Here is a 24,140-nt window from a genome sequence, read left to right on the forward strand (position 1 = left end):
ATATATATTTGTTTATTTTTTAGTTGTAGATGGAAACAATATCTTTATTTATTTATTCATTTTTATGTGGTGCTGAGGATCAAACCCAGGGCCTCCCATGTGCTAGGCGAGCACTCTATAGCTGAGCCACTACCCCAGCCCTTTAACATGTATTTTTTAGTTGTTGATAGACTTTTATTTTATTTACTTATTCGTGTTGCTGAGAATCAAACCCAGTGCCTCACACATGCCCAGCCAGTGCACTACTGCTGAGCCCCAGCCACAGACCAGATTTATTTGCTCCACTCTTGTTAAAGTTTCTGGAGGTTCTGCTCCTATCAGTGGATAATGCAGCAATAGGGAAGGGACAGTGGTCAGGTCCAGGAGAAGGTAACTTGGGGAAAAGAGAAAGTAGTTCTCTTAGCTATCAGGGCGAACAGTTCTTCCATTTACCTACTTTTATGTAAAAGTGTTTAGGGGAAACATTACATTTCTTCATTACTGTTTATCCTGGACCATCAAAACACAGAGATTCAAAGTCAAAGTTTTAAAATTTATGAGGAACTATACTGGATCAAAACTCCCTAGTGGGGGCTGGGGATGTGGCTCAAGCGGTAGTGCGCTCGCATGGCATGCGTGCGGCCCGGGTTCGATCCTCAGCACCACATATAAATAAAAATGTTGTGTCCACCGAAAACTAAAAAATAAATATTAAAATTATAAAAAAAAAAAAACAAAAAACTCCCTAGTGGGCCGGGGTTGTGGCTCAGTGGTAGAGCACTTGCCTAGCATGTGTGAGGCACTGGATTTGATCCTCAGCACCACATAAGAAGATAAATAAATAAAATAAAGGTATTGGGTCCATCTACAACTAAAAAATAAAAAATAAAAAAACCTCCCTAGCATATATTATATTCTATGAAGATTCTTCATTTTTGGCTTTCCTCAAATCATTGTTGATCTGGCATACTCAACAAATCAGGTCTCTTCATCAGCCTATTTCTTGCAGACTACTATGGGGATGAACTGAATGATGGAAGATTTAAATCTCCAAATTAAATTTCTGCATTTGTAAGCACATTTGTAATAGGAGAATGTAATTTACCAAATTAGGTTGTACACACATATGAATATGTAACTACAAATCCCACTAATATGTACAAATAAAAAAATTAGAAAGAAAAGTGCATTCCCGGGCTGGGAGTATAACTCAGGAGAAGAATCTTGCCTAGCATGCATGTAGTCCTGGATTCTATCCCCAGCACTGAGAGAAAACAAAATAAAACAAAACCCAGCAACCTGTCCCCCAAAACAGTAACAAAGCACATTTCTGGTGAAAACATATATGAGTAATGCTTTTTTCCACTTCTTTTTCCAAACTCTTTGAATAAAACTTTTGACTTACTATAATTTTCAAAACTGTATATTAGAATAAAACTGCCCTGACATAAAAATAATTTTTCCCCTAATAACTTAAGAAAATAATTGATAGTCACATTTGTTCAGGGATGCCATTATGGGACCACTTAGCATCTTTGAAGGAAATCCTGTGGAAGTCAATCTCACTCCTGGGATTTAAATACATCCAATTTTCAATGAATTACAATAGATGGGGTAGAGAGAGAAGATGGGAGGGGAGGGGAGGGGAGGGGGGATAGTAGAGGATAGGAAAGATAGCAGAATACAACAGTCACTAGTATGGTAATATGTAAAAACGTGGAAGTGTAACCGATGTGATTCTGCAATCTGTATACAGGGTAAAAATGGGAGTTCATAACCCACTTGAATCAAATGTATGAAATATGATATGTCAAGAGCTTTGTAATGTTTTGAACCAATAAAAAAAATTAAAAAAAATTACTAAATAAATAAATATATCCAAATTTCAAAAATGTTAGTTTGAACCACTAAAAAAGATTATTTTCTTTTTTTAAAGAATGGTAGAGCAAAAGATTTATTATAAAGGGAAAATACACACTTGAAAATAGGAGTGCGGACAATCAGAGTTGCAAAGATGATTCTTTAAATCTTTACTAAAAAGGTAAATTAACTAGAGATAAAATACAAAGTTAAATTATTCCCCTTTAAAAAGAAAGTTGGAAAGTAATAGTGAGTTTCTAGGAAGCTCTTCATTTACTGATATCTTTTAAATTTCCTTGTAAATAATATGAAAATAGAGTAATTGTATAGCATAGTGGTTTAAGAGATGGGCTCTGAAGTCAGATTATCTGGGTTCAAATTTGATCTTCAACTATTTATTGGATCTGTGAACTCAGGCAGGTAACTTGATCTCTGTAAACCTCAGTTTTCTCATTCTATAACTGAATATTAACTTTAAGGTTAAATTGATTAAATGAGATGATTCATAATTTTCTCTTATATTACATAAATTCAACATGTGACAAAAATGCAGTGAAAACAGCTAACAAGGGGCTGGGGTTGTGGCTCAGTGGTAGAGTGCTCGTCTAGCACATGTGAGGCCCTGGGTTTGATCCTAGTACCACATATAAATAAATAAATAAATAATTTAAAGGTATTGTGTTCACTATAACTAAAAAATATTAAAAGAAAAAAAAAAAACAGCTAACAAGAACAGCCACAAAATAGGTACACCATAGCCCCATTATATACAGTAATGACTGTCCACCTTGGGAATGATTTTGAAATGAGGGATATCTTTGTTACCTAATTCTATGTTATAACTTTTTAAAAATATGTACTATTAACATTGCTTTTCTATTCAGCAATACTTTCTACTACCTAGACACGGCTGTTTTAACTACAGTAGATAAAACAGATCTCTAGGAAGATAACTGAAATTGTATGATAATTGTGATGATGTGGAATTGCTTTTAAAAATTCTATTTAGGAAAGAATAAATATTACACAAAAAATTTCCTTAACAATTATAAAATTTCCCAATAGGTATAATGCCAATTTATAATGCTATAAATGTCTGCACAAGTCTATTTATAGATATAAATCCTACATATTAAACAAACACAGATTTGCAGTGTTGGGGATCATCAAACTCATAGTCTCATGTATGCTAGGCAAGATCTCTACCACTGAACAATATCTGGGAATATAGCTCAGAGGTAGGTAGAGTGCTTCTGGGTTCAATTCCCAGTACAACAACAAAACAAAACATTAAAAAAAAAAAACTCTTAAAGATAAACTTAGATACAAAAATATTAAAAATATATTTACCTATTTGTATACTGCCACCCTGTGTATTCTTTTTTGTTTTGTTTTTGTGGTACCCAGGGGCTTGTACATGCTTTGTAAGAACTTTACAACTGAGTTACATCATTAGCCCTGTATTCTTAATCTGAACATTAAACAATCATTACTAGGAAAATATCTACATTAAGTACCTTCCACATAACAAACATTTGGTAGACTAGTAATTAAGACTTTGTTTTGGCAACAGTAGGGATTGTACTCAGGGGCACTCTACCACTGAGCTACATTCTCAGCCCTTTTTATTTTTTGGGATAGGCTATTACTAAGCTAAGTTGTTGAAGCTCGCATCAAACTTGAGATCCTCTTGCCTCAATCTCCTAAATTGATGGAATTACAGATGTGCACCACTACTGCCCTGCCTGATTTTCTTATATTAGCAGCCCAGATTAAAAATCATAGTAGGATCCCTAAAGATAAAGGTACTTTTACTTAGTCACTAAAAATTAATTTAGTTTGAAAAAATAACAATGTCAAATGTAAAATTTGGGGTACTTCAAATTTTCACTTGAATATTTCTCCCCCTTTCTTTGTCAATATTAGGCACTATATAAAATCTGCCTGTTAAAAATGTGACTAATGCCCTAATATAAACAGAGTTTTGTAAGATCAAATGAAATTTATTTTAATACCTAGTGCTGAAGTGATAATCATTTGTTAATTTACTCAATTCATTTCTTGGACTTCCCTAGAAATCACCAGATTTAGTATCAAAAGACACAGGAAATATCACATATCAACAGGAACTATCTAATTCATTAATTTCTATACATAGTTTTAAAAGACAGCAAAGCTATACTTCTTTTAATATGTCAGTGCTATACTAGGGGTGTAACTCCTTATAAAGCAAGCATGAATGTGGCATCAAACTTACTTTTCCAAAGAAGCCTTTGAAGAACTTCCTTTCCTGGAGGAACAGGGGGACAAGTCGATTGCTATTATTGTATGGGCTAAATGTCCTAGGGTTTTACATCAATAAGCACATACAGAAGTCAGGAAAAGGGCAAAGTGGGAGAAAGGAAGGGAGTGAGAGTTTTAAAGAGTTATCCATACCAGGAGTGACAGGGGAAAGGGAAGGGTGCATGAAAATGCAGGAAACACATTGTATGGCCTAAGAATCCACAGAAAGAGAAGAAATGAGAATGTGTAGACATGCAGAGCAACTAGTTAATTTAGTAATCTCTATTTACTTTTTAAACAGAGATTATCCAAATTTGGCAGCAGAGAAAAAGATCAGGACATACTGGTTTGGTATGATTTTTGCATTTTAAATTCGTAACAGTGAGTAATAAATAGAAGATTGGTTCCAAATACATTTTTCAATTTAAAATCAGTGGCAGCCAGGTGCAGTGAAGCATATGCCTGTAGTACCAGCTACTTGGGAGACTGAGGCAGGAGGATCACTTGAGCTCAGTAGTTCAGGACTAGCTTGGAAAATATAGTAAGACCCTATTTCTTTCTTTCTGTCTTTTTTTTTTTTAAGTTTTTAGTTATAGACAGACACAATACCTTTCTTTATTTTTATGTGGTATTGAGGACTGAACCCAGTGTCTTACACATGCTAGTCAAGTGCTCTACTACTGAGCTACAACTCCAGCTCAAGACTCCATTTCTTTTTCTTTTCTTAAAAATATTTTTAGTTATACATGAACACAATATCTTTATTTTGTTTATTTATTTCTATGTGGTGCTGAGGGTCGAACCCAGTGCTTCACATGTAAGAGGCAAGCTCTCTGTCACTGAGCCACAACCCCAGTCCCCAAGACCCCATTTATTGAAATAAAATAAGTGGTTAACTATGGTCAACTATGTGGAAATCATCAATTAAAAATGAAACCACATAATCACATATGAAAGTACAACAGGGCTGGGAATGCAATTGCAGTGGGCCAACTATATTCTTTGCTGAGCTGAATACATGTATGTGGAATATACTGAATAGTGTAAGGAAGGAAAGAGGGCCCATGCCTGCCTGACCCTGGGGCTACACATATATACATAAGAGATTTAAAAAAGCACTGTAGGGGTTGGGGAGGTAACTCAATATAAAGAAATTGCCTCGCAAGTGGTGAGCCCCTGGGTTTGATCCTCGGCACCGAAGGAAAAAAAACAAAGCAAAACATAAAGCACGAGTATGCATCAATAATACTTGTCACACTTTTTCTTACTGAGTTTAAGAAGTCACCTAGAGAAGCCTCTAATCTACTTAAGGGACTCTTAATCACTGGCTTTCATTTACTTATGTACTAGTATCAATCTCTGTGTGTGTATTGATCAATTCCATAACACACATGGGGAAATAACAGATGTATTTGTTCCAGATTTTTAAAAAATCACCTATAAAGAACAAAGGTAATGTCTGCCTCGGAGCTGAGAAAACATGTCTCAGAACCTATCCGTGTCTGTGGGCCACAAACAAAATTTAAGGAAGCATTTTGCTTCCTTCTAAATGCTGTTGTTTTGAAATAAACTTTTATTGGCATTTATAAGTATGAAACTATCTGGATAAGAGAGGCATAGCTATCTATGGTTCTGTCACCAATTTTTAAGCACCATTTATAAAAACTGGCCATTAATTAAATTCTGAAGAATTTGTGCATTGTATTTGAGTTCTAATTCACCCAATCTGGCTTAACTTTACTGGGATTGAACTATACTTAAAGTCTTTACTTTTTATAATCGTAAATTTTTATTAGTGGATAAACATCTAGGAAAAGACAACTGTTCTCAGATAATTTATGAATTCATTCAATGCTCTCAAAACATTATAAAGGTTGTTTTTCTCCTAAGTTTTGAAAGTCACAAACAGCATCGAATAATTCTACAAAATATTTTGAACTTGTGCTGGTAAATAATATAATTAGGACAGTTATCACAATAAGACTATTTCTGCTGCCAAATTTGGTGACTCTAGTTTTGTTAAGACTATGAGTATCCATCAGTTTTTAAGGATGCAGCCAAAGTTCAAAGATTCACCATTTTTGAGAAGCAGGAGGTAAGGGAAGGAGATTGTTAATATTTAATTTAGTTCCTAGAAAAGTCTCTTGTTAAGTATGGTGCTTTACATTTCTTATAAAAGACCCCAGATGTTAATGAAGAAAGTTAACGTGCAAAAATGCATAAAAGACAGTTATTAGAGAATATTAATGTTCTTTAAAAAAATTAAGTTATGATTCTTTTACCTGCTAAAACAAGAACATATATTAAAACAAATATATCAAATAGTGAATAAAAAAACCCAACATATTAGAAACTGGTAGTATTATAAAGAAACTAGTCTAAAACCAAGACAGACAGGGAGAAACATTTAAGAGTCAATGGGGAAGAAATGACCTTTTAAAATGAAGGGCATATTAAACTAGAGTAAAGCAAGATAATAAAAGGCCTGACACAATATTTATAAATCTGATTGATAAATGTCAATACTCCTCACCCTGTGACCATAAAAGCCACAAAAATGGGCAACAACCATTTCTTTCATTTATCCTGTATAACCTAAGTTCTATAGTAACTAATTAGTGAAATTACATCACAAAGTAAATGAGTTGAAAATAACTAACTTTATGCATAAAAAGTATAATATATTTTAGACATATATATTTTCTGAGAAGCATATTTAAAAACTATTTTGTTTAATGATGGAATTTTTTTTCATTTAAGAATATCAAATACACAGATGACTTCCCATTGAAATTGAAATAATTCAAAATTGTAAGGGACTACTTTGGGGAAAAACCCACACATATAACTACAGTTGCAAATTATCTTCTCCTTCAATTCTCCCCAAGTTAAAAAAAAATTAAAAATGTTAAGTTTTTAGTTTAAAGATCAATCACATGATAGGTTTGTTTGTTTTGCTACTTAAGTGTTATATGTGAGCTATATAATTCTTTAAATTCTAAAACTTTGATATTCAAATTAATTCCAAAGACATTTTATTTCCATTTATTTGAAATTAAGAGGAAGCTTTATGATTTATTTTTTAAAAAAGTGAGCAAAAAAAAAAACTCTAGAGACATAGCATTCAGCACAACATAAGCATCTGGCAAAGCAGGTTGTAGGTTCCCAGTGGATGTTTGTTAGAAGAATGTGTGTTCCTGGGAGAAAAGGGCACCTAGATACTGCTAGGTAGTAAACAAAAATCATAAATATATGTGCACTAGTATGATCTGAGAAGAACATATTGAAGGTCTCTGATTCTTAGTCTCAAAATTCTTAGTATAGTACTAGAAAGAATACTGATAGGAAGGGGAAGTTTCATTGAGCATAATAAACAGGAGGTATACCTCAGTTTTCCAAAAATTTCAATCTCCTTTTAAAAAATAACATGTTTGCCAATTCAGAACTATATATAATTGCTTCAAATCTCCTGGATAGGGTTTGCCTAGCAATTTGGGATTTTTTGGGTTTTTTTTGGATATTGAGTATTGAATTCAGGGGCACTCAACCACTGAGCCACATTCCCAGCCCTATTTTGTATTTTTATTTAGAGTCTCACTGAGTTGCTTAGTGCCTCACTGTTGCTGAGGCTGGCTTTAAATTTTTGATCTTCCTGACTCAGCCTCCTGAACCACTGATTATAGGTGTGCGCTACTCTGCTCGGCACCTAGCAATTTTAAAAATAATTTTTAATTTAATTTTATGTTTTTTTTTGCAGTGTTGGGGATGGAAAACCCAGGGCCTTGAGCATGCTAGGCAAGCACTCTACCATAAGTTTCATCCCTAGCCCTAAAATAACTTTTTGATGAAAAGTTCAGAAGTGGTCAATTTTTCCTTGAAGTTCAAAAGTTTAAGTACGCCCAGAAGAGCCATCATCAATATATATAAAACTTCCTTTCAGTCAAGAAAGACCACAGGGAAATAAGGATTTAGAGATATGCAAAATGATATTTTAACTTTAAGCTTTAAAATATTAAACATAAAATGAGATTATAATAATTACTATAAGATTCAATTTTACCACATATTGAGGATTGGATTGTTTTATGTATATTCATTCCAGAAATATTTTTTGAGTAGCTACTATGTGTCAGAAATTGTTCTAGACATATGTATAATTCTTAAAATGGCAATTTAGTTCCCATTTCTGGTGACTATAAACTCATTAAATTGAATCTAAATAAACCAATGCCTCAAATAAACATGCATGCAGTTGATAATGTTCTTGGTTTAAAAAAATAAAAAGGTAACAAAAAAATCCACTCAACTGAAAAAATAGTTTTAGCCTGGTGCAATGGCACAAGCCTGTGATCCCACAAACCTGTAATCCCACCCAGCAATTTGAGAGGGTAAAGTAGGAGGATCTGCAAGTTTGAGGCCTGTCCAGGTTACTTAGTGAGACCCTGTCTCAAAAAATAAAATAAAAAGGGCTGGGAATGTATTTAAGTGGTACAGTGCCCCCAGGTTCAGTCCTCAATACTTAAAAAAAAAAAAAAAAAAAAAAAAAAAGTTTTAAAACTGGATGGTTAAATACTGGCTATCTCTGGAACTAACAAATTTTTTACTTATGCATTTTTAGGTTCATTTGTATTTTGTATAATAAACATATTGCCTATATGACAGAGATGTTTCTAATTAAAAGAAGTTAAAACAAAAACTAGACAGTGGTTGGAGTATAGCTTAGTGGTAGATCCCTTGCTTGGCATGTGCAAGGCCCTGGGTTTGATCCCAAATACCACAAAAATGAAAAAGAACACCCCAAAGCACCCATAAAACTAGACAGCTAAGAGGACTGACTGCTCATTAACAACTTAATATCTTCTGGACAAACTTAAATCATCTTTAGTGTTTTATTAGATAATGATCATGAAGTCATAATCTGAATTAAAAGATTTTCTAAACGCTCATTTCACAGTGGCTTTTTAACCCTAAGTTATGTAAGTTATAAGATTTTAATACCTATTTGTTGTTTGATTCAGGTCTACTTGGTTTATTGGTTTACTGTTTTTAGTCATTAGTAATACAATGTTACAATATTTAAGAAATGTAAGTATCTGTATTATTTTTTCAAATGTTCTTATGTAAACTCATCAACTAAGAATTATTTTGTAAACAAGAAAATTGAATTTTCATTTCTCTTTTATATAGGTTTTGGTGAAAATGGAAAATTAAATTGTCTGAATCTATATTTAATTGGGGAATATATTCAAATCACACAGCAAATCTATAGTTTCATGTATCATAACACATAAATCCTTTTAACATTAATGATGAATTAGAGAGGATAAATTAGGAAGGGCTTCAATCATTTAAGAATGTAAATGACCAGAATCTGAGGTAAAGATATATACATTTGTGGAGAGAGATATATGTATACTTGTGTCTACAGAGTTATTATTGTTTAGTTCTTTGTATAGTAACTACAATCAGATATTTTTTTCCTTTTACAACAAATTCATACATTTATTCCAAAATAAAATCTACCTCTGAGATGTTTTTTAATTTTATATATTTCTATATCTTACATAGAGGAAATTATAGATAAAGAGGAAATATAGATTATATCAACAAGTAGAGAAGTTTCAGTTATCAAGCAAATTGAGAAAAAAAAAAAAAAGCAGTCATTAGTAGCCAAACTTGTGACAGCGTACCATATCAGCAAACCCAAAGCAACATGTATTTAATGCTGTTTTGGGAAAAAGGCATGCAGAAGTAACACTTAAAAGCTTTCACATCAAGTGGGAAAAGGCCACATATTGGAAAGAAGGAAGGGTGTGAAGAGGGCTTTCAGAATCTATGGAATGTTCCTTAAACCTATCAAAAATATGAACAATTTAATCTGAACCTTTATGAACCATGAACCAATTCTCTCCTTTTACTAAATCCGCAAGCATGTGCCTGGGATGTATTCTATAGCATTAATAGGCAAAGGAAACATTTATCCTGGAAAGGGGTCTCTCCATTCCAAGTGTGCTAAAGTTTATGCAAAAGGCAGTAGAAAAGATTTTGTTAGAGGGATGTAGATAAGAAAGCTGGGAAGTAGGCCTGAGGACAAGAAGAAGAAATCCCAGAAGTAAACCTTGTGAGGCATCAACACAGATATTTCTATTTTCTACTTTCTGTTGGAAAGCTGTTTGTCATAGTAGATTTAAAATAAATATATTTCCCAATTATCACAGGTTGAAATGTTAACTTTAACCATTTTTATTCTGCTTTTAGAGTATTATTCTTCTATCAGACTTTACATCACTTGTTTCATATGGATTATAATAAATCAAAAGTACATTTGGGGTGAAGTTTAGCCTAAATTGAAGAGGTTGGTCTTTATAATTTATACCTTTGGAGGGACAGCATGAGATGTTCTCTTTTAGTATGCCCACATCTTTTGCATTAAAAGAAACATTGTTCTTACTGGATACTGAGTCACTAACATCTACTGAGCACAATATTGTAAGAAAATATTGACATATAGATCAAAATATATAGATCAATACTAGCAACCATCAAATACATACAGCTTTCAATCTTTTTACAGCATCTTCACAAATGTGCATTCCTCTTGACTCGTCAACTTCTACATGGCCAAGGTACTGTAAAAAGAAGAAAAAATGTTCACATTATTGCTACGTTTTTGAGTAGCTTCTATATGGTAGGGATTAGGTAGTAGAAACAAGGGAAATTCCCTCACTTAAGAAACTCACAGTTAAGATATTCTTATTTTAATTACCAATAGTGTCTTCATATGAAGAACTTAGAATGATTATTTCAAAGAGTTGTTATAGGAGAGTAAGTGAAAAAGCATATGGTGGAGCTGGGATAGAGCTCAGTGGGGTAGCTCAGTGGTAGAGTTCTTGCCTAGTACATGTGAGGCACTGGGTTCAATCCTCAGCACCACATATAAATAAATAAAAATAAAGGTATGTCAACAACTAGAAAATATTTTAAAAATTATTTAAAAAATAAAGAAAGGTATTGTGTCCATCTACAACTAAAAAAACAGTATATGACAGGCATCAAATGTTACCTGAATCCATTGATTCTAAAGCATAATAGCTGGTGTGAGATAGTTATATCTTTATACATAAAAATTATTCCAAGACAAAGATATATATATGAAAAAAATACAAACAAACCAACAATATTTCAAAGGACAAAGAGATCACACAATTTCTGTTATGGAAAATGCATAAAAGCAAGGAGGATAATTCAAGCTTTAAGTAGGTGGTATACCTAAGCTTAAAAGACATGTAGAATTTGATAAGGAAGAAATTGGAAGGCTGAGAAACTATTATAGAATGAAAAGAAATACATAAACAAAATTACACATATGTAATAGGCCATTATATATCAGCAAGTATTCCTATTGGCTGGAATATGAGATACATTTAGTTGGGGAATTTGAGTCCTAAAATATGGAGTCTACACTTAAGCCTAGAAGCAATAGAGAGCAAACTTAAAAAAAAAAAATTAGGGGGTAGTATTGGGGATCAAACCCAGGGCCTTGTGCATGCTAGGAAAGTACTCTACCACTGAGTTATATCTGTAGCCCTTTTTATTTATTTTATGTTGAGTCAGGGTTTTGCTCAGTTGCACAGACTGGTCTCAAACTTGTGAACTCCTCCCCCAGCCTCCCAGGTAGCTGGGATTGCAGGCATGCACCACTGTACCCAGCATGATTTTTTTTTTAATGTAAAGTAGTAATGATTCAGATTATACCTTATTATGGGACTGGTCCTTGGTTAGAAAAGCAGAAGGGATAGTGGCAATATTACAAGTGCTCCCTTTTAAAAGGAAATTCAGGGTTTGGTTCCAGGTCCCTCACATTGGATGAAACCATAAAATCTGGACAGAATACATGGAGCAGCTATTTGAGATTTCTGAAAAGTAAATAATAGCAGATGAATCACAAAATGCCAGAATTCAAGATACTGTTGAACTGGTAAGGCATTTACTTCCCCTTTTGCCTTTGGCACCTCCAGCCTAAAATTAACACAGATATGAATGATAGGGTACAAAAAGAACTCTGAGAAAAGTACTCCAGTTCTGGCTTGAGGACCATGAACGGCAACTCCTATGTTCAGAGAGAGTAAAGGGGTCCCAGGATGTCCAGTGGTGATGGTGATGGTAGTGTAGCAACAGGAAAACAATGAAAATCTTCAAGGGCCACACCTTCCTTTCTGTTTAGTGGAACTGTATGTGATTATAGGAAGATGAGGACAACGTCTTTTTATACACCCCCCCCCAACTCTTTCTCACTATGAATCTCTCAATTTGATCCTAGATTGAAGTGAAATTATGAGAACATGGGATAAAGCAGAATAATCAGAGAACCAAAGTATCAGGTTCTTGGATACATTCAAGGAACCAGAAAATATTGAGGAGAGTACAGGGAGGACAAAGCTTGGAAAACTGATCCCAATTTGTTTATGAATTCCTGGATTTATCCTGGAACTATAAAGTAAGAATCTGCTCCTAATAAGCATACCAGAGACTTTAGAGCTAAACCAATGGATAAACCACCTCATAGTTCCAGAATTGTCAATGGGTGATACATACATAGAACATTATAATAAAGGCTTTGAAAAGTAAATCAATACAGGTTAAGCATTATCTAAATCCCAAATCTGAAATCCTCCCAAATCTGGAATTTTTTGAGTGCAGATATAACACCACAAGTGGTAAAGCCCACACCTGACCTCAGGTGATGGGTCATACTCAAAATACAAGGTACACTAAAAACATTGTATAAAGTTACTTTAGGCCATGTGTAGGAGGTATAAATGAAACACAAATGAATTTTATGTTAAGACTTGAGTCCTATCCCCAGGATATCTTATTACAAACATGCAAATATTCTAAAACCTAAAAAAAAAAAAAAAAAAATGTAAATCTGAAAAACACCTCTAGTCCCAAGCACTCTCAGATAAGGAATATGCAACCTGTATCAGAACCACAGCCAAGCAGTCCAGCAAGTTGGAACTTGCTGCCTGAAACCTAACTAGATTGACTGTCTGCTAAAATAAAAATAAGAATATTCTTGGGACTAGGAGTATAGCTCAATGTTAGAGCACTTTCCTAGCATGCACAAAAGTCTGGATTCCATCTCTATGATGGAACCACACCTTACCACACTAAATCAAACCAAATCAAAAACCTCCATAGGATTTTAATGAAGACCCAAATTCTTACAATGCAATATCCAAAATCAATTGGCAGTTATTTGAATTATCTGACAAAGACTTTAAAGCAGTTAAAAAATGCAACAGCTAATAGTCTAGAAACAGAAGAAAAATGGAAAGTCTCAGGAAAGAAAGAGAAAATATAAAAAGAACCAAATGGAAAAATTCAAACTGGTAAGTCCAACCACTAAAATGAAAACACACTCAATAGGAGAATGGAGATGACAGAAGAAAGAGTTGGTGAATTTGAAGACAGAAAAAATTGAAACTGAATTTACACCTAGCATCATACTTAATAGTGAGAAACCAGATGCTTTGCCCCTCAGATATGAAACAAGGCAAGACTGTCCCCTTACCACTCCTATTCAACAGCCCTGCATTAAAACTTGAAAAGTAATTTTGTATATTTTGGTTTTTAGCTCCTTCAGAACTAATATAAGAGACCAAAAGTAGAGAAAGAAGGAAAAGGCATTTCCTGAGCATAGGAAAAAGGAAATAACACTGATCACTTACAAAGTGCCAGTAACTGAGTGCTTTAAACATTCAGTAATTACTCAGAAAGGTATGTATGATCACCTGATTTTAAAACTGAGGAAAGAAAATAAGGTTCAAGAATGCCGAATAATTTCCCAATGCCACATATTTAGCATAGTAAGGGAGAAGAAGGATTTAAAATCTTGATTCAAAGTTTAAGAGTCTTCCCACTTGACTTTACCTCAATTCAAGAAAACCTTCTCTAGTTACTCCCTCCTATTACAAGCAAACCTAAAAAAAACCAATAATTTTCTTTTGCTATATTTGTTTCCTACAACTTTGAAAATAAAAGCCATTTCATCTGAAAAATTTTCCCTCTCATAGGGCTAAAACTGAGTAATAAGCAAGCCTTTGTGAAAATACAAGTGAAAACTCTAAAATAATTTCATCATTATTCACACTTCAATTTCTCTCAAGTTTCAGAATTTCCACTTTGAAAAGAATTATTAAGATGAGGCTGATTGAGAGGTTTAATGACATTTAAATGGCACTGTCCAAGTTCTCATTATTGAGAAAACTTTAAATACAATTGAAATTGATGGACTTTGTACTTCTCAAGAGATCATTCTAGCTCATATATATGACTTGTAGAGGGTAGATTATTCATTTTTTTAAGCTACAGGAAAATATATTCTTGAACTGGATTAATTTATTTTCTGCTTTATCCTTAATTCTATAGTTCTGCATTTTATGTACATCCTTAAAAAAACAGATCCTCTTTAAGACTATACTAATCTTCAAATTCTAAATAAGTCAAAATCAAAAATACACAGAAATGAAGTTTAAAATTCCAGTTTAGTGACAAAATCAGTTGATAGCTTTTATACTGCAAAGCTTAACATCAGAATGTAATATTAGCTTTTAACAAAATCATAGAAATAATTTTTGGGGGGAGTATTGGGGATTGAACCCAGGAGAACTTTACCACTGAGCTACATCCCCAGCCCTATTTATGTACGTATGCATGTATTTATTTTTGGTGCCAGGGATTGAACCCAGGGGTGCTTAACCACTAAGCCACTTCTCAGCTCTTTTTAAAATTATTTTTATTATTTTTTATTTTGAGACAGGGTCTAAGTTGTTGAGGGCTTTACTAAATTGCAGAGGCTGGCGTCAAACTTGCAATTTTCCTCGTTTAGAGTCACTGAGATTTACAGGCATGTGCCACCACACCCAGCACAGAAATAATTTTTAAAGAACTTCAATTAATGAATGAAAATGTTTATAGAACAAAGTGCTTGCTCTCTTTAATATTTTCAGTTAACCTAGAGTTAATCTTTTTAGAAACTCTAATTTTTATTTCACAATGTTGAGAAGCAACACTTGGAACAAAAGTTCAAGAGAAAAATTAAAAGATAAGGGTCAGTGTCTAGCTTGTGTGTTTTTTGACCCTTAAGAGTAAAAGTTATGGGAAGTTCAAAGGGTAGTTGAAAAATTCTAAAATCTACTTTTGCTTTGAGTACAGTTTACTGAGTGCTCACTATAAGTATACACTAAACACTCTGCATGTATTTCCCACTTAATTCTAATACCTTTGAGACACAGGGACAATTAAAATCCTCATTTTGAAAATAAGGAAACAGGTATAGAAAGTTTAAGTAACTTATTCAAGGTTATTTGGCTTAAACCCAAGCAGATTGACCCAAACATAATGCTCGTATCTATCTAGCTTTCTAATACTTCAGACACCGATCATAAAGATAAACTAAGGCCAAAAGAATTAAATATCTAAAAGAATTGCAACAGTTATAAATCAGTAAGAATGTTCACCTTTTAGTAAGTAAAATAACATTTAGCTCTATGCTGAAAAAGTATATCTTCCTTAGGGGAAATCTGAATAGTATGAAATCCAAGAAGAAATAAATATTTATGCATTGTATTTCAATTCTTATGTGCAATGAATTTTGAAAATTTCCATTTCTAAATGCTTATTTTCTATCTAGATTCATGTTTGGTTCTACCCACTGATCTTAAAAATGAAGATCAGGAATAAGGCAATGTTTCTCAAACTTGGCATCATTGAGTCTATATTTAGTACACATAAACATAAGGCTATCAAATTTTGGAGAAATTTAATATTATTAGAGTAATATATATTATATGATATATAATAATGTTTCATTATTATGAAAGCACACTGATAAATTTTCATAAGTATTATGTGTTAAGCTCCATAATGAATAGCTTGAGCTTTAAAATAAATTTCTATATTTCGTCATTATCTTTTTTTCTACTAAATTAGAAAAGTCAAAATTGGCTCAATATGATAGGCTGTCAGAAATATCAACTGTTCAGTGACTCTGCCAACTACTTCAAGATGTTTGAATTGAACTCAAGATTCAGAAATAATAATAGTACCTTGTTACTGAAAACTACGTCTTTGCTACTCAGATTCTACAGCAATGGGCATATTATATCAATTTCAGGAAAGCTGTATTCGCCAGCTTAGAAGATCAGGATAAGTAGGTTTTAAAGTCATTCTTAGGTTGAATTCAGTTCTAGGAAATATTTCTTCATGTTCTGTTGACATTTGACTACTTAAAAAAAATATGTTCCTAATTTCTTTGTTCAATAAATAAGGAAAATCAAGAACTGGAGAAAGTAAAATCTCGGCAACTGAGCTATATGCCCTACAGTTCTGACGTTTAAAAAAAGCTGATATCTCATTGTTGGTATTTGTCATATATACTATTTATTTCTAAAATGTGCCTGTTATTTTGCTTTTGTTTTGGAGCACTTGGGATTGAACTCAGGGGCACTCTACCAATAAATTACATTCCCAGTCCTTTTTTATTTTTAGATAAGGTTTTCCTGGGTTGCCAAGATTGGCTTCAGACTTGTGATCCTCCAGTCTCAGCCTCTGAAGTAGTTAGGATTACAGGCAGGCACGACTGTGCCATCTTATTTTGCTTTTTAATTCACTCTATTTTTTGATTATTGACTTGAAATGCCAAATAAATATATTTTAAAATCACATTATCTTGGACTTTCTACTTTTGGTCTACTGATATTTCTATTTTGACACCATAACATGCCATTTTCATCATTACAATTTAAGAACAAACTTTAATATTTGCTTTGGCAAAATTTCACTAATTTTTCTTCCACAGAATTTTCCTAGTTAGTTCCTTGTGTTTTTTGCCCTGTGTTTATTCTTTGACATAAACTTTAAAATAATTTCGTTTTGCTCTCATAAAAAAAAAGACCTTTGGTATTTAAAATTGCCTTAAATTCACTGGTTAAGAAAAACAAACACTGTTAGTTAGCTCTCTGTCACTATAACAAATACCTAGACAATCAATTTATAGAGAAAAAAGGTTGAATTTGGGCTCACAGTTTTGAAGAGTGTGGCAGAGCAAAATCACTTCATGGACAGGAAGTGAAAGAGGAAGAGGAAAGGGATGAGATCCTGCTATTCTCTCAGGGACATGCCCCCAATGACCACACCTCCCACTAAGCCCTACCTCTTTCTTAAAGGTCCTGCCACCTCCCAACAGCACCATGCTGGGAACCAAACCTGTATCACACACACCTTTCAGGGACTCTTAAGATCCATACTATGCCATTTTACCCTCAGCCCCCAAAGTTTCATGTCTATCTCATAATGCCAAAGGCACTGAGTCTATTCCTAAGAGTACCCAAAATCTTAACTGGTCAAGCATTGCTCAAAAGTCCAAGTCTGAGACTCAAGGCAAACTCAGCTATAAACCCCTGTGAAAATCAAAAAAGAAGTTCCATACCTCCAAGATCCAATGTTGGGACACATTCTCCAAAAGGAGGAATAAAAGGAATGATAGGACCAAAGCAAGACAGAAATCTACCAGGGCAGCCATTCAAACTTCATGCTCTATGTCCAGCATCCAGGATAAACTGTGATGGGATATGGACTCCCAAAAGCTCGGGTAGTCCTGCCCCAAGCTTTTGCTGGTTGTAGCCCAATTCTCTTGGGCTGCCTTTGCATGCTGCCTGCAGCTTACCTTGGCAGATATTCCACATTGCTTGCAGCTCTAACTTCCTGAGCTTTCCATTCAGTTTCAGCCTCTCTCTCACAGCTGTGCCACGCTTTGCCCTGTCAGGGGCTGTTTGCAGGCACCCTGCAACACACTGGTTGGTCTCCCAGGCTTTCTTTTGAAATCTCAGTGGAAGCCTACATGACCCCACAACTCTTGCATTCTGTATGTCTGTAAAACCAACACCTCATGGAAGACACCAAGGTTTGCCACCACGTGTGCTATTCCTAGATCTGCTTGAACCATGGCTATTGTGAGCACTAAGGGTCTTGCTAGCTGAACACAGAGAAACAATTCCTGATGCTGTCCTGAGTGAGCATAAGTACACTGGGGTTCTAATGGCCAAATACTTTTCCCTGGAATGCCTTTGAAAAAAATTTCCATTTCTATATCTCTGAGACTGTTGCAGCCTTGTTGCAGATTGCTAAGATGTCCTGCAGGCATCTTTCTTATTGTTCCAGTGTAGAGCACTTGGTTACTTTTCAGTTTTATTTTTTAGTTGTTGATAGACCTTTATTTATATGAGGTGCTGAGAATCGAACCCAGTGCCTCACACACGCCAGGCAAGTGCACTACCCTGAGCCCCAGCCCCAGCCCTTTGGTTACTTTTTAATGATGTTGATCTCTGCATTCTCTCTGGCCATATGTGCTGCTCCTTTTCTCATCAAGCTGCAAGATTTTCATATATTTCTGCATTGCTTCTTTTTCATCCCAATTCTCACTACAAATTTGGCTAAAAGAAGCCAGTAATAACTATGCTGTAATCTGAGTGCTCTGCTGCCTTAAAATTTCCTCTACCAGATAAATTAGTCCATTGCCTTTAAGCCTGGCCTTCTATAATGTATCAGGTATGGACAAAATTCAGACAAATTCTTTGCCATGGTGTAATATGGATTGCCTCTAGTTCAGTTACCAATTGAGTCCTGGTTTCCATATGAAACTTCATCAGCCTGGACTTTACTGTCTGCATTCCTAACAATATTCTCTGTGTTAATCCCCTACTCTATACACACTTACACACTGGGGATTAAACCCTGGAGAATTCTACCTCTGAGCTATATCCTCAATCCTTTTACTTTTTTTTTTTTTTGAGGCAGAATCAATTGCTGAGGTTGACCTTGTACTTGTGATCATCCTGCCTCAGCCCCGTAAGTAGTTGGGATTATATGGCATGCACCCCTGTGCTTGGCTTACATTTTGATCTTTTAAGATCTCACCAAAATCACCCATTAAACTCTACCTATAGCATTCTAGTCTTTTTCTAGCCTGTTACTTCAAACTTTTCCAAACTTCTCCTGGAAAGTAATTCCAAAGGCTCTTCCACATCATGAGGTATATAATAAGAGCAAAGAGAAAACTGGTAACAAATTTTCTGTGCTAGTCTTTTGATACAACAAATACCTGAGATAATCAACTTCTAAAGAGAAAAGGTTTCTCTTGGTTTACAGTTTCAGAGGTTCCAGCCCATGACTAGTTAGCCCTGTTGGGTTGGGCTGGTGGAAAGGCAGCAAAACATGGCCAGGGTGAGTGATGAAGCAAAACTGTTCACAGAAGGAGGAAAAAAAGAGCAGGGGTGTGGAACAAGGTAAGCCTCCAATAACCAATAACCCAATGACCTCCAAGTAGGTCCCCCCTTTTAAATTTTCCACTACCTCACAACAGTGCCTCCCTGAGGAGCAAGCCCTTACCTAGCATATGGACTTCTAGGGAACGCATAAATATCTAAACCTTAGCATTGTTATAATACTGAGTCAATCCATTCAGTACTTTTTAATCAAGTCTTTTCTCTTAGTGAAGTTTTACGGTAGCTTTACACGTATTGCACATTTCATTATAGATTACTAAGAATTTCATAATTTTGTTGCTACTGTGAATAGGTTTGCCCTTTACATTATTCATCCCTCCCTCCCAATCAGCTTCTGGCAACTGCTGATCCTTTTGACTGTCTCCATAGCTTTGCCTTTTCCAAAACAGCATTTGGAATCATTCAGTATATAGCCTTTTCAGATTAATGTCTTTCACTTAGCCATGTGCATTTCAGTTTCTTCCGAGTCTTTTCACAGATTGATAATTCACTTTTTTTTAGTGCTAAATTAATATCCCATTGCCTGGACATAGCACGGTTTATCTACCTACTGAAGGACATCTTGGTAGCTTCCCAGTCTAGCAATTATAAATATAGTAAGTTTTCCAACTCATTTGGGTTGAGGATGACTGCTGAATAGCATTAGAGATTTTCTTAATTTTATAAGAAACTGCCACTGTCTTGCAAAATCGCTGTTTTCATTTTCCCATATCTTTGCCAAACTTTGCTTCTTTGTTTTAAATTACAACAATCCAAACAGGTATGAGGTGGCATCTCACTGTTGTTTTGATTTCCATACCTGTAATAACTAATGATGTTGAATATCAATATTTTCATGTACCAACAATTTTGTATTTTGTATCACATGCAATAAATGAAAGTTCCAGTTGCTTCACATCTTTGCCAGTATTTGGTGGTATTAGTATTTTGGATTTTGGCATTCTTTTTTTTTTTTTCTTAATATGTTTTAGACATTGATGGATCTTTATTTATTTCATTCATTATATGCAGTGCTGAGAATCGAACCCAGTGCCTCACACATGCTAGGTAAGTGCTCTACCACTGAGCCACAACCCTAGCCCTGGATTTTGGCATTCTAATAAGTGTATACACCTATTTTTATTTGTATAATCTTTTTCTTTTTGATTGCTTTAAGAATTGTCTTAGTCTTTGATATCCTGTAGTTTCATTTGTGTCCAAGTAATCCACTAATTTCTTATGGCTGATTGGGATATAATTCATGTACCATACAATTTATTCACTCAAAATGTACAATAGTTTTTGATATATTATTAACTTTAAAATTCTGGTAAAACACATATAAAATTTACCATTATAATCATTTAAGTGTATAATTCAGTTGCATTAATTATATTCACAATGCTGTACTACTGTTCAGTGCTATTTATTTCCTAAACTATTTTATTGCTCTAACCACAAACTATAACTATTAAGCAGTAACTCCCCATCCACTCTTTCCCCACAACTCCTGGCAACCTCTAATCTATTTTATGTCTTCACAAATCTGCCTCTTCTAGCTATTTCAAAGGGGAATCACATAATATTTGTCCTTTTGGGTCCAGCTCATTTCACTTAGTGTATTTTTAAGGTTCATCATATAGTAGGCATGTATCAGAACTTCATTCCTTTTAATGGCTGAATAATATTCCATTGCATGTGTATATCACATTTTGTTCATCCATTCATCTACTGACTAACACTTGGGTTGTTTCCTACCTTTTGGCTTTTGTGAATAAGGATTCAATGAACACTAATATGTAAGTATCTATATGAATCCTTGCTTTCATTCCTTTGTGTATATCCTCACGAGTGTAATTCTATTAGCTTTTTGAGGAAATGATAAACCATTTTCTACCCTTTTGCACCATTTTACATTTCCCATGCAATGTAGGAGTTTTCATTTTCCCATATCCTTGCCAAACTTTATTTGAAAAAAATATTTAGTTGTAGATGGACACAATACCTTTATTTTATGTATTTATTTATTTTGGGGGTACGGGGATTGAACTCACTTGACCACTGAGCCACATCCCCAGCCCTATTGTATATTTTATTTAAAGGCAGAGTCTGAGTTGCTTAGCGCCTTGCTTTTGCTGAGGCTGGCTTTGAACTTGAAATCCTCCTATCTCAGCCTCCCAAGATGCTGGGATTATAGATGTGTGCCACCACACCCAGCTATTTTATTTATTTTCATGTGGTACTGAGGCTCAAACCCAGTGCCTCATACGTGCTAGGCAAGCACTATATCACTGAGCCATAACCCCAGCTCCTGCTTATTTGTTTTAAATTACAGCCATCAAAATAGATATGAGGTGGCATCTCACTGTGGTTTTGATTTGCATATCTTTAATGTCTAAATATGTTGAGTATTAATATTTTCATGTGCCAACAAAATTGGCCCTTCTGTATCTTCTTTGGAGAAATTCCAATTCCCCTCCTTTGTGCATTTTTAAATTGGGCTATATATCTTTAAAATTATTGAGTTGTAAGAATTCTTTCTATATTCTGGAACATTATACTCTGATCAGATATAGGATTTCCTGTATTTTTGCTATCTGTAGTTGCCTGTTCACTTTTTTGATTATATCTTTTGATGTACAAAAGTTTTTAACCTTGATGAAGTTCTACTTTCTATTTTTCCTTTGACTGCTTGTACTTTTCATGTCAAATTCAAGAATCCATTGCCAGATCCAAGTTTGTGAAGATTTATTGCCGAGTCATCTCCTAAACGTTTTATTTATGTTGTTGGTTTATTTTAATTTCGGAATATGATTTATATGCTGCATTTCATTTTATTTTTAAATATTTATTTTTTAGTCTTAGGTGGACATAATATCTTTATTTTATTTTTATGTGGTGCTGAGGATCGAACCCAGTGCCTTGCACATGCCAGGCAAGCACTCTACCACTGAGTCACAACCCCAGCCCTGAACTTCTTTTTTTTACTTTTGAAAATCCATTTGTCCCATTACCATTTGTTAAAGAGACTATTTGCTGAGAGCCACAGCCGAATGGGAATGATCCCTGGCATTTTGCCAATAGTATTGGTTGAGAGGCGAGCCATTAAGATGATGCTGGATTGATTCAATTGTATATTAGAGCTTTACTGTCAGCCTCGGCCGCTACTTTGGAGTTTTCTCGTGGGGACTCCTGGAGAGTTCCCATCGGTTGGGGAAGTGCCGAAGGAGGGATTTCCGGTTGGTGGTTCCTGGAGGCGCCGCGTGGGTGGCGTTGGGGAGAGTTCCGGGGAGCGTGTGTGGAGTGTGCTGGTGGAATTCAGAAATAAAGTTTGTTCCTGCTTGAGTGGCTCGTGATTTGTGCCCAGCCAGACTGCGGCAACTATTCTTTCCCCATTGGTCTTGGGACTCTTGTTAGAAATCAATTGGCCATAGTCATAGGTTTATTCCTGGACACTAGATCCAATTCCATTGTTCTATATGTCTATCCTTATGCCAATACTACAATAATTTGATTACTGTAGCTTTGTACTAAGTTTTAAAATCAAGTTTGCTTTCATTGTGATGACGAAGTCCTCTTTCTTCTTACACCTATTAATGTAATGAACTATATTTATCAAATTTGCTAATACTGAACCATTTGTGAATTCTTGTGTTAAACTCTACTTTGGACTTTGGTATTCTTTTAAAATCCATTTGGTACTTTTCTTTTTAAATATTTTTTTAGTTGCCAATGGATTTTTTTACTTTATTTGTTTATTCATATGTGGTGCTGAGGGATTGAACCCAGGGGCCTCACACATGCTAGGCAAGCACTCAAGCCACAACTCCAATCCCATTGGTACTATTTTTATGACTAATTCTTCATGTATGGTCATAAGTGGATTTGATCTATAATTTTCTTTTTATTTTTGTGCTTTGTTAGGTAGCTGTATCAGATCAATGTTGCAAAAAATGTGAAAACTGTCCATTTTTTCCCTACACAGTTTAATACAGTTGAATAGCATAGGTATTATCCTTTGAGGATTTGAAAGAACTGACCTGTGAAGCCATTTATACCCAGTCCTTTTAGAGATACTTTTTGTTTTATTTTTTTTAACATTTTTTTTAACATAATGCCTTTATTTTATGTGGTATTGAGGATCGAACCCGGGTCCCGCCCATGCTAAGCAAGCACTCTACCGCTGAGCCACAATCCCAGCCCTACTTTTTGTTTTATAACAGCTTTCTCTAGTTTCTTTTCCCCTACTGTTAGGAGTCTATTCAAATTTTCTTTCTCTCTTTTTTTTAAACTTCAGTTTATTTTAATAAGATATATTTTCCTAAAACACTCAGTTTGTTAAATTTTCAAAATTATCAACATAAATTACAAGTACGCAACTTAATTTTGGGGGGTCTCTGGTTGGGTCTCCCCACTTATCTCCAGTGTATGTATGTCAGTATGTATATTACACTCTCTCTCACCACACACATACACACACACAGAATGTTTTCTTTTTATTTATTAAGGCTCATTTCTACTACTAACTTCAGTCTCTGTGTTTTCACTTCAAATTAAGAATAAAATTTAAAAGTAGGCATTTATTTATTTATGTAGGTACTGGGAATTGAACCAAAGGGTGCTTTACCATTGAGCTACATCCCTAGTTCTTTTTATCTTTATTTAATTTTGAAACAGGGTCTCAGTAAGTTG

General features: G+C 34.5%; 1 protein-coding gene across 16 annotated transcripts in view; it reads right to left on the reverse strand.

Moving 5' to 3' along the window:
• Numb (NUMB endocytic adaptor protein) overlaps positions 1 to 24,140 on the reverse strand; it is a 166,785-nt gene that overhangs the window by 35,829 nt on the left and 106,816 nt on the right. For 11 of the 16 annotated variants that reach the window (XM_048798946.1, XM_015493633.2, XM_048798944.1 and 8 more), the window contains 2 exons: positions 10,677 to 10,751; positions 4,097 to 4,129 (listed from right to left, as the gene is read on the reverse strand). In XM_048798946.1, coding sequence (XP_048654903.1) covers positions 4,097 to 4,129; positions 10,677 to 10,751 — 108 coding nt within the window. The remainder of the gene's footprint in view (positions 1 to 4,096; positions 4,130 to 10,676; positions 10,752 to 24,140) is intronic. The other 5 variants (XM_048798953.1, XM_015493644.2, XM_048798952.1 and 2 more) reach the window with 1 other exon arrangement.

This window comes from Marmota marmota, unplaced genomic scaffold, assembly GCF_001458135.2.
Source record: "Marmota marmota marmota unplaced genomic scaffold, marMar, whole genome shotgun sequence".
NCBI classification, from domain to species: Eukaryota; Metazoa; Chordata; class Mammalia; order Rodentia; family Sciuridae; genus Marmota; species Marmota marmota.